The following is a 14,369-nucleotide window of genomic DNA, read 5'->3' on the forward strand; positions in this document are numbered from 1 at the left end:
CTCTGCTGCAGTGACAGACTCTGCTGTGTACTACTGTGCTGTGAAGCCCACAGTGACAGGAAACACCAACACTCTGTACAAAAACCTTTGGAGCAAAGACAACACAGTACTGCACAGCATCCACCAGAGGGAGTCTCTCTCTGTTCACCTTCAGCAGGATGTGATGAGACAGTCTAGATTAGATTCTCTCAGACTCACAGCTGTGATGAAGAGCTCCAGAAACTCATTGGACATCTGAGTCTCCTCCTGCTGACTGCAGAGCTTCATGACTGACACCTCTCTGATTCCAGCTGTGAACATCAGACCAAACACAACTCACTAAACGTTTCCATACTGAACAACCACAGCTTTCCCCTCTGTGAACATGGAGAAACTGGCTGCAATTCTACTCTGTTCAGCTCTCATAGGTACGTATGTTTCTGACAGGAGAAGAGGAAATATGAAGACTTTTTCAAAGCATTACACATCCACTTTGGATTTTGGATAAACGCTTTATAGGAGTGTTGTTTTTTCACTAAGGAATTGATGGGTTTGTGACTTTGGAGCTGTAATGATAGCATGATGTTTTCCTCACTAGGTAACAGCTTGGAAGATGATATTACTGCCATCAGTGCTGAAGTGTGTTCCTCAGAGGGCCGTAGTGTTACTCTGTCCTGTACATATTCAGTTAAAGCCAATAACCTCCAGTGGTACAGACAGGATCCTGGATCAGCTCCTCAGTTCCTCCTCCTGATCACTGACACAGCACAGCCTTACGTGGTGGAAGCAAAACCTCCAATCCCTCGACTGAATGCCACACTGAACTTGGAGAGAAATCAAGTGGATCTGCAGATCTCCTCTGCTGCAGTGACAGACTCTGCTGTGTACTACTGTGCTCTGCAGCCCACAGTGACAGGAAACACCAACACTCTGTACAAAAACCTTTGGAGCAAAGACAACACAATCCTGCACAGCATCCACCAGAGGGAGTCTCTCTCTGTTAAACATCAATAGTTTGTGATCTGTTCACCTTCAGCAGGATGTGATGATACAGTAATGTCACTGACATGCTTGATCATTTGAAATGTATGAACAATTGTTCCCTATTATACAAACACATGTACTGCCTTTGATTCACATCCACAAGTTCAAATGTTGAACTCAGTCAGGGAATCTGGCCTTTCATCACAGGTTAAAATAAAAGTAAGTCAAAGTCAAAGTCAAAAGTCAAAGTCAGCTTTATTGTCAACATTTCTACATGTGTTATACATACAGAAATCTCGAGATACCGTTTCCCGCAGTCCCACAGTGTGACATATATACATAAAACAAAAAAAGGGCAGAGATAAATGGGGTATACAACTAAGCAATAGTTTTAATAAGTGCTGGTTAATAATATATTTAAAAACACAGTCCACAGAACATAAATTGACATTAATGCAAGTATTTTTTGTGCAAAATAGAAAAATGTTCAAAGTACAGTTTCAGTGCAGTAGCTGCGGAGATGGGTAGAAAAGTGACTGGTGCTGGATGAGGGAAGGTTGTGTGTGTGTGTGTGTGTGGGGGGGGGGGGGGTTAAAGTCCAGGACCATTTGGGGCAGGGTGGAGAGGTCAGGGGAGAGATGTCAGAGAGGGGGAGAGGGAGAGAGAGGGAGGGAGGGAGGGGAGAGAGTTCAGCATCCTGACCGCCTGGTGGAGGAAGCTGTTGCCCAGCCTGGAGGTGCGCGAGCTGAGGCTGAGGAACCTTCTTCCTGAAGGCAGGAGGCTGAAGAGGCTGTTGGAGGGGTGGGTGGAGTCACCCGCAATGCTGAGTGCTTTGCGGGTGAGGCGGGTGTTATATATGTCCTGTGGTGAGGGGAGTGAGGCACCGATGATCCTCTGGGCAGAGTTCACGATGCGCTGCAGGCTCTTGTGGTTGGAGGCGGTGCAGCTTCCAAACCACAGCGTGATACAGCTGCTGAGGATGTTCTCAGTGGCGCCTCGGTAAAAAGACAGCATGATGGGGGGTGATGCTCCGGCTCACTTGAGCTTCCGGATGAAGTACAGGCGCTGCTGGGCTTTCCTCGCTAGTGCGGTGGTGTTGTTTTCCCAGGTGAGGTCATCAGTGATGGTCACACCAAGGATATTGGTGCTGGTCACCTGCTCCACAGCAGCGCCGTTGATTGTCAGGGGGAGAGGGGGTTGGTAGTGGGTTCTCCTGAAGTCAACAACTATCTCCTTTGTTTTCTCCAGGTTGAGGAAGAGGTTGTTATTTTGGTACCACAGGGCCAGCTGGTTCACTTCCTTCCTGTAGTTAGTCTCATCGTTGTGGCTGATGAGACTAACTACAGTTGATGGTCTTAATTAACTTTAAATAAGTGTTTCAGTTTTTCTGTCAGTCTGTGATTTCATGTGGTGTACCACAGGGATCAATCCTAGGTCCTCTCACTTTCTCATTGGATTCAGTTTATCTCTGAGCACAATGTGATTATAGGTTCTATTGGAACAGCAGCTTGTGTTGTGGTGTTCAAGACGCTTTAAATGTTGGATCTGAAGAAATATTTGTAATAGATTTAGATCATTTTAAACAGATTTCTCTCTCGATGAAACACCTCTCACTAATATGACTTCACGTTAACGCCCGTCATTGTTATTATTACGTTTTTATTTACTGACTGATCAAATACTTTAAATCACCTCTCTCAATAAACTGGTACACATCACACACTCAAGTTTTGATTGCTTTTGTTCTTATCTTTATAAAATAAGTTACTCTGTTGGTCTGTAATTTATTGTGGTGTACCACAGGGTTCAATCCTAGGTCCTCTGACTTTTTATTTACAGACTGCCTTTGGATCTGTTACCCAGGAGGAAGTGTAACTGAGAGAAGTGAAATACAGATCTAAGAGGAGACAGAGAGATTCAGGGAGGAGCTAAGATGTTCCTGAACTATAGAAGAGAGAGGAACTTCCATATTCACCAGAGTTCAACACAGACCATCATCATCACCTTCATTCAACATGCTGTCATTAGACTATTATTTACATTCCCTACTGTTAGTTTCCATTCTAAGAGGTACGTAACATTCTGCATGAAAACGTTAACTTCTAATGTTGATAAAATGGGATCTATTAACTGAGTCTTTTGAATTACTCCTCTCTTCAGGGGTCAGCTGTGAAAATCTCACTGCATTACAGAAAGAAGAGTTCAGTCCAGAAGGCAGCTCTGTTACTCTGTCCTACAGATACTCCAAACAAGCAACTGGTGGTGATGAGTTTTACTGGTATCGACAATATCCAGGAAAACCACCAGAGTTCATCATCTATCATTTAGGAACTGGAAACATTATGAATAATCTGATCCCTGGACTGAATATTACAGTGGAGTCAAACCAAATCAATATGAGCATCTCCTCTGCTGCAGTGACAGACTCTGCTGTGTTCTACTGTGCTGTGAGGCCCACAGTGACAGGAAACACCAACACTCTGTACACAAACACCAGCTGACACACTGACAAGCTGCTGGAAGCCTTTTCTCCACACTGTTGTACTGAGCTGTTCACCTCCACTAGAGGGCCACATTATCAAGTAGGCGGTGCACGTCTTCTGCACTGTGTTCAACCATCCAGTCAATAAGAAGTGCTGCTGTGAAGAGAACCATCCTCACACTGAATGCTGAACATCAGCTACTTCCTGCTGCTGATTTAAACCTTGTTGTAGAGATGGAACATTGGCTGTGGATTATTCTTGCTGCTCTCTCCTATGGTAAGATAGAAACTACAACATGTTTCTAGGTAACTGTTTAAAGCTACTGATTGTTCTCCTTTAATCCATCATCTTTATTGATTCATCTCTTCCTCTGCATGGTCTCTTCTTCCCCAGAGTGTAAAGGACAAGACACAGTGACCCAGCCAGCAGGAGATGTCAGCGCTACTGAAGGAGACACAGTTACACTTGGCTGCACATTTCAGACATCTAATACAGCCTATCTGTTCTGGTACAAACAAGAAGTCAATGGTTACCCAAAGTACATGCTGATGCGTTACTCAAGAACTGGAGAGAATGCTGCAGAGTTCAAGAAAGACAGATTCGAGGCTACACTCAACAAGACATCAGTTCCTCTGCAGATCTCCTCTGCTGCAGTGACAGACTCTGCTGTGTACTACTGTGCTCTGAGGCCCACAGTGACAGGAAACACCACAACTCTGTACAAAAACCTCTGGAGCAAAGACAACACAATACTGCACAGCATCCACCAGAGGGAGTCTCTCTCTGTTAACAGGTTAATAGATTTCAAGCAGGTAGATTACATTACTGTATCCTCACAAACTATTGATGTTTAACCTGTTAAGCCCGGCAGTCCCCGCCCGCAGGGGCTGCAGGTTTTTTTTAACGAAACTGTGTCTCAGGGCTTCTTAACATTTAACAACCTATTAATGTGTCATACCCACTTAACCTGTTAACCCCTGAGCCTGTTTTTCAGGTCTCAGGCTCGAAAATGACATTCCCAGAACAAATGACTATATCTTCACTTCTAAAAGGGGTAAATTAATAATCTTTTTTCTCAAAGTAATGATAAACCTGTGAGTTGGATGTAGAAAAGTCAGAATCAATATAGAATCTTTTTATTTTAAAGTAAATTCAGATTGAACATAGTAAAAGAATGTAAATTATAGTGTCCGTCCGAAAAGAAAAACATTACTTATAGTGAAAACCACCCTTGAATGATGGAATCGGAGACTAAAAGCTTTAGGAATCCAAACTACAACATTTAATAAGAACCCTGTATCAGGTTGATGCAAAACAAGTGACATTTGACCTTTTTAGAGAGGTTTAGCAAAAAACAAAACACTTCTGGGGTCATTTGGGTGGATTTGCCATATCTTTTGCCTCCCTTGGTCGATTTTGATGATTGACACCTCTTTTGAACCGTCAGAGCCAATATAATCCAGGGGAAGTTCCTACATCCATCTAAACATTTCCATTGAGGAGAGAGAGTGATGCGCACGCAATTTGCCCAAAACCGGAAGCTGGGTTGTAGCTCTAATAGCAGCTCATATGAAATCTCCGTTTTTGACAAAAATGGAATGATGGATTATCAGTAATCATTTCAAAGTGACACAGACACATTGGATTAACCTATGGATTAACCTTCAGCAGCGTTTTTATCGTTGTAATGCCATTAAACACAACTTTTGATCAGAAAAACAACAAAGGTAAGACTATTTGCCGTTTTTGCTACGTAAAGCTACGTCGTATGATGTCTGGGTTCGCTTCCCCTGCCGTGGGTTAATCTCGGCTTTAATCTGATATCTTGTTTGTGCAGATCCGATAAGTAATAAAGTATATCTACCCTGAGTTCTGTGCTAAGTGCGTTAGCATTTTTCTGCTCAGGGCTCATTTAGACGCTTCTTGTGAGACTTGTGTTTTGTTTCGGTAAAAATGGTTCGTATCGTCAGTTAGCTAAGTTTCTTCCCGTTAACAATTGTTCCCTACCATACAAACACATGTACTGTCTTTGATTCACATCCACAGGTTCCAATGTTCAACTCAGGAAGTAAATCTGGCCTTTTATCACAGGCTGAAATAAAAGTAAGTAGTCTCCATGAATTTAAAATACATTTTTTTCTGTTTTTCTTTGAGTCTGTGATTTCACGTGGTGTACCACAGGGTTCAATCCTAGGTCCTCTGACTTTTTATTTACAGACTGCCTTTGGATCTGTTACCCAGGAGGAAGTGTAACTGAGAGAAGTGAAATACAGATCTAAGAGGAGACAGAGAGATTCAGGGAGGAGCTAAGATGTTCCTGAACTATAGAAGAGAGAGGAACTTCCATATTCACCAGAGTTCAACACAGACCATCATCATCATCACCTTCATTCAACATGCTGTCATTAGACTATTATTTACATTCCCTACTGTTAGTTTCCATTCTAAGAGGTACGTAACATTCTGCATGAAAACGTTAACTTCTAATGTTGATCAAATGTGATCTATTAACTGAGTATTTTGAATTACTCCTCTCTTCAGGGGTCAGCTGTGAAGATCTCACTGCATTACAGAAAGAAGAGTTCAGACCAGAAGGCAGCACTGTTACTCTGTCCTACAGATACTCCAAAACTATAACGGCTAGTGAAGATTTTTTCTGGTATCGACAATATCCAGGAAAACAACCAGAGTTTCTTCTCTACATCTCAGGAACAAGTTTTACAAGACTAGCAGAGTCTCTAAAATCAGACACAACGTTCTCTTCTAAACTGTCTGAAGGAAAGCAACGAGTGGATCTGAGCATCTCCTCTGCTGCAGTGACAGACTCTGCTGTGTTCTACTGTGCTGTGAGGCCCACAGTGACAGGAAACACCAACACTCTGTACACAAACACCAGCTGACACACTGACAAGCTGCTGGAAGCCTTTTCTCCACACTGCTGTACTGAGCTGTTCACCTCCACTAGAGGGCCACATTATCAAGTAGGCGGTGCACGTCTTCTGCACTGTGTTCAACCATCCAGTCAATAAGAAGTGCTGCTGTGAAGAGAACCATCCTCACACTGAATGCTGAACATCAGCTACTTCCTGCTGCTGATTTAAACCTTGTTGTAGAGATGGAACATTGGCTGTGGATTATTCTTGCTGCTCTCTCCTTTGGTAAGATAGAAACTACAACATGTTTCTAGGTAACTGTTTAAAGCTACTGATTGTTCTCCTTTAATCCATCATCTTTATTGATTCATCTCTTCCTCTGCATGGTCTCTTCTTCCCCAGAGTGTAAAGGACAAGACACAGTGACCCAGCCAGCAGGAGATGTCAGCGCTACTGAAGGAGACACAGTTACACTTGGCTGCACATTTCAGACCTCTGACACAGTTCCCCGTCTGTTCTGGTACAAACAAGAAGTCAATGGTTACCCAAAGTACATGCTGATGCGTTACTTAAGAACTGGAGATAATGCTGAAGAGTTCAAGAAAGACAGATTTGATGCTACACTCAACAAGACATCAGTTAATCTGCAGATCTCCTCTGCTGCAGTGACAGACTCTGCTGTGTACTACTGTGCTCTGAGGCCCACAGTGACAGGAAACACCACAACTCTGTACAAAAACCTCTGGAGCAAAGACAACACAATACTGCACATCATCCGCCAGAGGGAGTCTCTCTCTGTTAAACATCAACAGTTTGTGATGATACAGTAATGTCATTTACCTGCTTGATATTTTGAATTCTATGTACAATTGTGCACTAACATACAAACACATGTACTGTCTTTGATTCACATCAACAGGTTCAAATGTTTAACTCAATCAGGCAATCTGACCTGTTATCAAAGATTAAAGATATAATGTAGTCTCCATGAATTTAAAATAAGTTTTTCAGTTTTTCTGTCAGTCTGTGATTTCATGTGGTGTACCACAGGGTTCAATCCTAGGTCCTCTCACTTTGTTATTGGATTAAGTTTATCTCTGAGCACAATGTGATTATAGGTTCTAATGGAACAGCAGCTTGTGTTGTGGTTGTTCAAGACCTTTTAAATGTTGGGTATGAAGTACAATTCTTATTAGATTAAGATGATTTAAAACACATTTCTCTCCAGATGAAACACCTCTCACTAATCTGACTTCACGTTAAAGCCCGTCATTGTTACTTTTTTTTACTGACTGATCAAATACTTTAAATCACCTCTATCAATAAACTGGTACACATCACAGACTCAAGTTTTGATTGCTTTTGTTCTTATCTTTATAAAATAAGTTACTCTGGTGGTCTGTAATTTAACGTGGTGTACCACAGGGTTCAATCCTAGGTCCTCTGACTTTTTATTTACAGACTGCCTTTGGATGTGTTACCCAGGAGGAAGTGTAACTGAGAGAAGTGAAATACAGATCTAAGAGGAGACAGAGAGATTCAGGGAGGAGCTAAGATGTTCCTGAACTATAGAAGAGAGAGGAACTTCCATATTCACCAGAGTTCAACACAGACCATCATCATCATCACCTTCATTCAACATGCTGTCATTAGATAATTGTTTCATTTTTTTATTTTTAGTGTCCTTTCTAAGAGGTATGTGACATTCTGCACGAAAAAGTTGAATTATAGATTAATTTAATGCGATTTATTAAATGAATACTTTGAATTACTCCTCTCTCCAGTCAGCTGTGAAGATCTCACTCCATCAAAGCCAGAAGAGTTCAGTCCAGAAGGCAGCACTGTTACTCTGTCCTACAGATACTCCAAAACTATAGCAGCTAATGATTATTTCTACTGGTATCGACAATATCCAGGAAAACCACCAGAGTTCCTCATCCTTCACTGGGGAACAACACCTGCATCAAACTCTAGACTGTCCGTTAAACCGAATGAGGATAAAACCCAGGTCTATCTGAGCATCTCCTCTGCTGCAGTGACAGACTCTGCTGTGTACTACTGTGCTGTGAAGCCCACAGTGACAGGAAACACCAACACTCTGTACAAAAACCTTTGGAGCAAAGACAACACAGTACTGCACTTCATCCACCAGAGGGAGTCTCTCTCTGTTCACCTTCAGCAGGATGTGATGAGACAGTCTAGATTAGATTCTCTCAGACTCACAGCTGTGATGAAGAGCTCCAGAAACTCATTGGACATCTGAGTCTCCTCCTGCTGACTGCAGAGCTTCATGACTGACACCTCTCTGATTCCAGCTGTGAACATCAGACCAAACACAACTCACTAAACGTTTCCATACTGAACAACCACAGCTTTCCCCTCTGTGAACATGGAGAAACTGGCTGCAATTCTGCTCTGTTCAGCTCTCATAGGTACGTATGTTTCTGACAGGAGAAGGGGAAATATGAAGACTTTTTCAAAGCATTACACATCCACTTTGGATTTTGGATAAACGCTTTACAGGAGTGTTGTTTTTTCACTAAGGAATTGATGGGTTTGTGACTTTGGAGCTGTAATGATAGCATGATGTTTTCCTCACTAGGTAACAGCTTGGAAGATGATATTACTGCCATCAGTGCTGAAGTGTGTTCCTCAGAGGGCCGTAGTGTTACTCTGTCCTGTACATATTCAGTTAAAGCTGAAAACCTCCAGTGGTACAGACAGGATCCTGGATCAGCTCCTCAGTTCCTCCTCCTGATCACTGACACAGCACAGCCTTACGTGGTGGAAGCAAAACCTCCAATCCCTCGACTGAATGCCACACTGAACTTGGAGAGAAATCAAGTGGATCTGCAGATCTCCTCTGCTGCAGTGACAGACTCTGCTGTGTACTACTGTGCTCTGCAGCCCACAGTGACAGGAAACACCACAACTCTGTACAAAAACCTTTGGAGCAAAGACAACACAATCCTGCACAGCATCCACCAGAGGGAGTCTCTCTCTGTTAAACATCAATAGTTTGTGATCTGTTCACCTTCAGCAGGATGTGATGATACAGTAATGTCACTGACATGCTTGATCATTTGAAATGTATGAACAATTGTTCCCTATTATACAAACACATGTACTGCCTTTGATTCACATCCACAAGTTCAAATGTTGAACTCAGTCAGGGAATCTGGCCTTTCATCACAGGTTAAAATAAAAGTAAGTCAAAGTCAAAGTCAAAAGTCAAAGTCAGCTTTATTGTCAACATTTCTACATGTGTTATACATACAGAAATCTCGAGATACCGTTTCCCGCAGTCCCACAGTGTGACATATATACATAAACTAAAAAAGGGCAGAGATAAATGGGGTATACAACTAAGCAATAGTTTTAATAAGTGCTGGTTAATAATATATTTAAAAACACAGTCCACAGAACATAAATTGACATTAATGCAAGTATTTTTTGTGCAAAATACAAAAATGTTCAAAGTACAGTTTCAGTGCAGTAGCAGCGGAGATGGGTAGAAAAGTGACTGGTGCTGGATGAGGGAAGGTTGTGTGTGTGTGTGTGTGTGGGGGGGGGGGGGGGGGGGTTAAAGTCCAGGACCATTTGGGGCAGGGTGGAGAGGTCAGGGGAGAGATGTCAGAGAGGGGGAGAGGGAGAGAGAGGGAGAGAGGGAGAGGGAGAGAGAGGGAGAGAGGGAGAGAGAGGGAGGGAGGGGAGAGAGTTCAGCATCCTGACCGCCTGGTGGAGGAAGCTGTTTGCCCAGCCTGGAGGTGCGCGAGCTGAGGCTGAGGAACCTTCTTCCTGAAGGCAGGAGGCTGAAGAGGCTGTTGGAGGGGTGGGTGGAGTCACCCGCCAATGCTGAGTGCTTTGCGGGTGAGGCGGGTGTTGTATATGTCCGTAGTGAGGGGAGTGAGGCACCGATGATCCTCTGGGCAGAGTTCACAATGCGCTGCAGGCTCTTGCGGTTGGAGGCGGTGCAGCTTCCAAACCACAGCGTGATACAGCTGCTGAGGATGTTCTCAGTGGCGCCTCGGTAAAAAGACAGCATGATGGGGGGTGATGCTCCGGCTCGCTTGAGCTTCCGGATGAAGTACAGGCGCTGCTGGGCTTTCCTCGCTAGTGCGGTGGTGTTGTTTTCCCAGGTGAGGTCATCAGTGATGGTCACACCAAGGAATTTGGTGCTGGTCACCTGCTCCACAGCAGCGCCGTTGATGGTCAGGGGGAGAGGGGGTTGGTAGTGGGTTCTCCTGAAGTCAACAACTATCTCCTTTGTTTTCTCCAGGTTGAGGAAGAGGTTGTTATTTTGGTACCACAGGGCCAGCTGGTTCACTTCCTTCCTGTAGTTAGTCTCATCGTTGTGGCTGATGAGACTAACTACAGTTGATGGTCTTAATGAACTTTAAATAAGTGTTTCAGTTTTTCTGTCAGTCTGTGATTTCATGTGGTGTACCACAGGGATCAATCCTAGGTCCTCTCACTTTCTCATTGGATTCAGTTTATCTCTGAGCACAATGTGATTATAGGTTCTATTGGAACAGCAGCTTGTGTTGTGGTGTTCAAGACGCTTTAAATGTTGGGTATGAAGTACAATTCTTATTAGATTAAGATGATTTAAAACACATGTCTCTCTCGATTAAACACCTCTCACTAATCTGACTTCACGTTAACGCCCGTCATTGTTATAGCTACGTTTTTTTTACTGACTGATCAAACACTTTAAATCACATCTCTCAATAAACTGGTACACATCACAGACTTAAGTTTTGATTACTTTTGTTCTTATCTTTATAAAATACAATTCTCTGTTGGTCTGTGATTAATCGAGGTGTACCACAGGGTTCATTCCTAGGTCCTCTGACTTTTTATTTACAGACTGCCTTTGGATCTGTTACCCAGGAGGAAGTGTAACTGAGAGAAGTGAAATACAGATCTAAGAGGAGACAGAGAGATTCAGGGAGGAGCTAAGATGTTCCTGAACTATAGAAGAGAGAGGAACTTCCATATTCACCAGAGTTCAACACAGACCATCATCATCACCTTCATTCAACATGCTGTCATTAGACTATTATTTACATTCCCTACTGTTAGTTTCCATTCTAAGAGGTACGTAACATTCTGCATGAAAACGTTAACTTCTAATGTTGATCAAATGTGATCTATTAACTGAGTCTTTTGAATTACTCCTCTCTTCAGGGGTCAGCTGTGAAGATCTCACTGCATTACAGAAAGAAGAGTTCAGTCCAGAAGGCAGCTCTGTTACTCTGTCCTACAGATACTCCAAGGTTGCTGAATTGGATGATTATTTCTTCTGGTATCGACAATATCCAGGAAAACCACCAGAGTTCATCATCTCTCATATAGGAACTGGAGGAATACTTAAAGATCCAATCCCTGGACTGAATATTACAGTGGAGTCAAACCAAATCAATATGAGCATCTCCTCTGCTGCAGTGACAGACTCTGCTGTGTTCTACTGTGCTGTGAGGCCCACAGTGACAGGAAACACCAACACTCTGTACACAAACACCAGCTGACACACTGACAAGCTGCTGGAAGCCTTTTCTCCACACTGTTGTACTGAGCTGTTCACCTCCACTAGAGGGCCACATTATCAAGTAGGCGGTGCACGTCTTCTGCACTGTGTTCAACCATCCAGTCAATAAGAAGTGCTGCTGTGAAGAGAACCATCCTCACACTGAATGCTGAACATCAGCTACTTCCTGCTGCTGATTTAAACCTTGTTGTAGAGATGGAACATTGGCTGTGGATTATTCTTGCTGCTCTCTCCTATGGTAAGATAGAAACTACAACATGTTTCTAGGTAACTGTTTAAAGCTACTGATTGTTCTCCTTTAATCCATCATCTTTATTGATTCATCTCTTCCTCTGCATGGTCTCTTCTTCCCCAGAGTGTAAAGGACAAGACACAGTGACCCAGCCAGCAGGAGATGTCAGCGCTACTGAAGGAGACACAGTTACACTTGGCTGCACATTTCAGATCAGTGTTGGCTCGAATGTATATTTGTTCTGGTACAAACAAGAAGTCAAGAACAGGAACACATATGTGAGAATGCTGTTCATTGACTACAGTTCAGCATTCAACACCATTGTGCCCTCCAAGCTGGCCATCAAGCTCAGAGACCTCGGGCTCAACAGCGCCCTCTGTGAGTGGATCCTGAACTTCCTGACGGGCAGACCCCAGGCAGTGCGGGTGGGAAACATCACATCCTCCACCCTGATTCTCAACACCGGTGCCCCTCAAGGCTGCGTGCTCAGCCCTCTCCTCTACTCCCTGTTCACCCACGACTGCGTGGCCACACACAGCTCCAACACCATCGTGAAGTTTGCTGATGACACGACCGTCATCGGTCAGATCACAGACGATGACGAGACGGCGTACAGAGAGGAGGTCGTAAACTTGACATCTTGGTGCCAGGAGAACAACCTCCATCTCAACATCTGCAAAACAAAGGAGCTGATTGTGGACTACAGGAAGCAGCAGGGAGAGGGACACGCCCCCATCGCCATCAATGGGACTACGGTGGAGAGAGTCAAAAGCTTCAGGTTCCTTGGGGTCCACATCACTGAGGACCTGACATGGTCTCTTCACACCACCACCATCGCCAAGAAAGCTCGACAGCGGCTCTTCTTCCTCCGCAGGTTGAGGAGGTTCAAAATGGATTCCAGGATACTCTGCAACTTCTACAGGTGCACGATAGAGAGTATCCTGACTGGCAGCATGACGGCCTGGTACGGCAGCTGCACCGACCTCGACCGTAAGGCTTTACAGAGGGTGGTGAAAACTGCACAGCACATCACCAGGACGGAGCTGCCATCCATGGAGGACCTTTACTCCCAGCGGCTCAGGAAGAAATCACTACGGATTATCAAAGACCCCCATCACCCCAGCCACAAACTGTTCTTTCTGTTGCCGTCTGGCAGACGTTACCGCAGCATCCTGGCAAGGACAAGAAGATTCGGAGACAGTTTCTTCCCGCGGGCAGTGAGACTGTTAAAAAATTGAACTGTTGAAACATCAAACATTCAACTGCTACTCAGTAGTATGTATCTAATACCTAATATATATATATCATTCTAATAACTTGTATATAGACTCGTACTGCACTATTCCACATCATAACTTTATTTCATTTTTATAACTATTATTATTTTTGTATTGCTCATGCTCTTATTGTTATTATGTTATGTTATTATGTTGCATTGTTGGAGAAGCCTGTGACATAAGATTTTCAACTGCATAATTACTCTGTAGCTATGTCAGATTGACAATAAAGAACCTTGAACCTTGAATGGTTACCCAAAGTACATGCTGAAGCGTTTCTCAGGAGGTCGAGATAATGCTGAAGAGTTCAAGGAAGACAGATTTGATGCTACACTCAACAAGACATCAGTTCCTCTGCAGATCTCCTCTGCTGCAGTGACAGACTCTGCTGTGTACTACTGTGCTCTGAGGCCCACAGTGACAGGAAACACCACAACTCTGTACAAAAACCTTTGGAGCAAAGACAACACAATACTGCACAACATCCACCAGAGATTCTCTCTGAAAAACTCCAACAGTATATTACAAAACAGTGTAGACTCTTTGTGACGGTGATACACAAATAAGTGCTTGAAGTAAACATACTGAGGGAAAGGGTTTTTTCATACGACATGTACTCTGATGATAATGACATTTTGTAAAACTTTACTTTCATTCTTAACAATACCTCATCATAACCGAATCTTAAAAATGTGGGAGGGAGTTAAACATCAATAGTTTGTGATCATACAGTAATGTAATTTACCTGCTTGATCATTTGAATTATACTGTGTGTAAATATCACTATTATACAAACACATGTACTGCCTTTGATTCACATCTGCAGGTTCAAATGTTTAACTCTTTTATCACAGGTTGAAATAAAAGTAAGTAGTTTCCATTAGTGATGGGAATTCCGGCTATTTTTAGTGAGCCGGATCATTTGGCTCGGCTCACCAAGAAGAGCCGGCTCTTTCGGCTCCCAAACGGCTCTTCATTTTACCACATATA

At 43.3% G+C, this 14,369-nt stretch overlaps 1 protein-coding gene and 6 gene segments (V, D, J or C); all 7 read left to right on the forward strand.

Moving 5' to 3' along the window:
• Nucleotides 1-207: 207 nt before the first annotated feature.
• LOC117496345 lies at nucleotides 208-3,476 on the forward strand. Its single transcript, XM_034148018.1, has 4 exons — nucleotides 208-407; nucleotides 578-882; nucleotides 2,931-3,033; nucleotides 3,124-3,476. The coding sequence occupies exons 1-4, from the start codon at nucleotides 365-367 to the stop codon at nucleotides 3,462-3,464; spliced, it is 792 nt and encodes a 263-aa protein (XP_034003909.1). The 5' UTR covers nucleotides 208-364; the 3' UTR covers nucleotides 3,465-3,476.
• Nucleotides 3,477-3,551: 75 nt separating this feature from the next.
• Nucleotides 3,552-4,300, forward strand: LOC117496346. The segment is given in 2 exon segments: nucleotides 3,552-3,722; nucleotides 3,840-4,300. Coding segments are annotated over 2 exon segments (504 nt in total).
• Nucleotides 4,301-5,632: 1,332 nt separating this feature from the next.
• LOC117496293 lies at nucleotides 5,633-6,422 on the forward strand. The segment is given in 2 exon segments: nucleotides 5,633-5,897; nucleotides 5,988-6,422. Coding segments are annotated over 2 exon segments (414 nt in total).
• Nucleotides 6,396-8,293, forward strand: LOC117496347. The segment is given in 3 exon segments: nucleotides 6,396-6,604; nucleotides 6,722-7,016; nucleotides 8,236-8,293. Coding segments are annotated over 3 exon segments (396 nt in total).
• A 229-nt stretch (nucleotides 8,294-8,522) lies between these two features.
• On the forward strand, nucleotides 8,523-11,385 carry LOC117496292. The segment is given in 3 exon segments: nucleotides 8,523-8,751; nucleotides 8,922-9,340; nucleotides 11,189-11,385. Coding segments are annotated over 2 exon segments (459 nt in total).
• On the forward strand, nucleotides 11,341-12,041 carry LOC117496297. The segment is given in 2 exon segments: nucleotides 11,341-11,419; nucleotides 11,510-12,041. Coding segments are annotated over 2 exon segments (396 nt in total).
• On the forward strand, nucleotides 11,938-13,928 carry LOC117496348. The segment is given in 3 exon segments: nucleotides 11,938-12,108; nucleotides 12,226-12,380; nucleotides 13,641-13,928. Coding segments are annotated over 3 exon segments (486 nt in total).
• The last annotated feature ends 441 nt before the right edge of the window (nucleotides 13,929-14,369 follow it).

Source organism: Trematomus bernacchii, unplaced genomic scaffold (genome assembly GCF_902827165.1).
Source record: "Trematomus bernacchii unplaced genomic scaffold, fTreBer1.1, whole genome shotgun sequence".
In the NCBI taxonomy this organism is placed as follows: domain Eukaryota; kingdom Metazoa; phylum Chordata; class Actinopteri; order Perciformes; family Nototheniidae; genus Trematomus; species Trematomus bernacchii.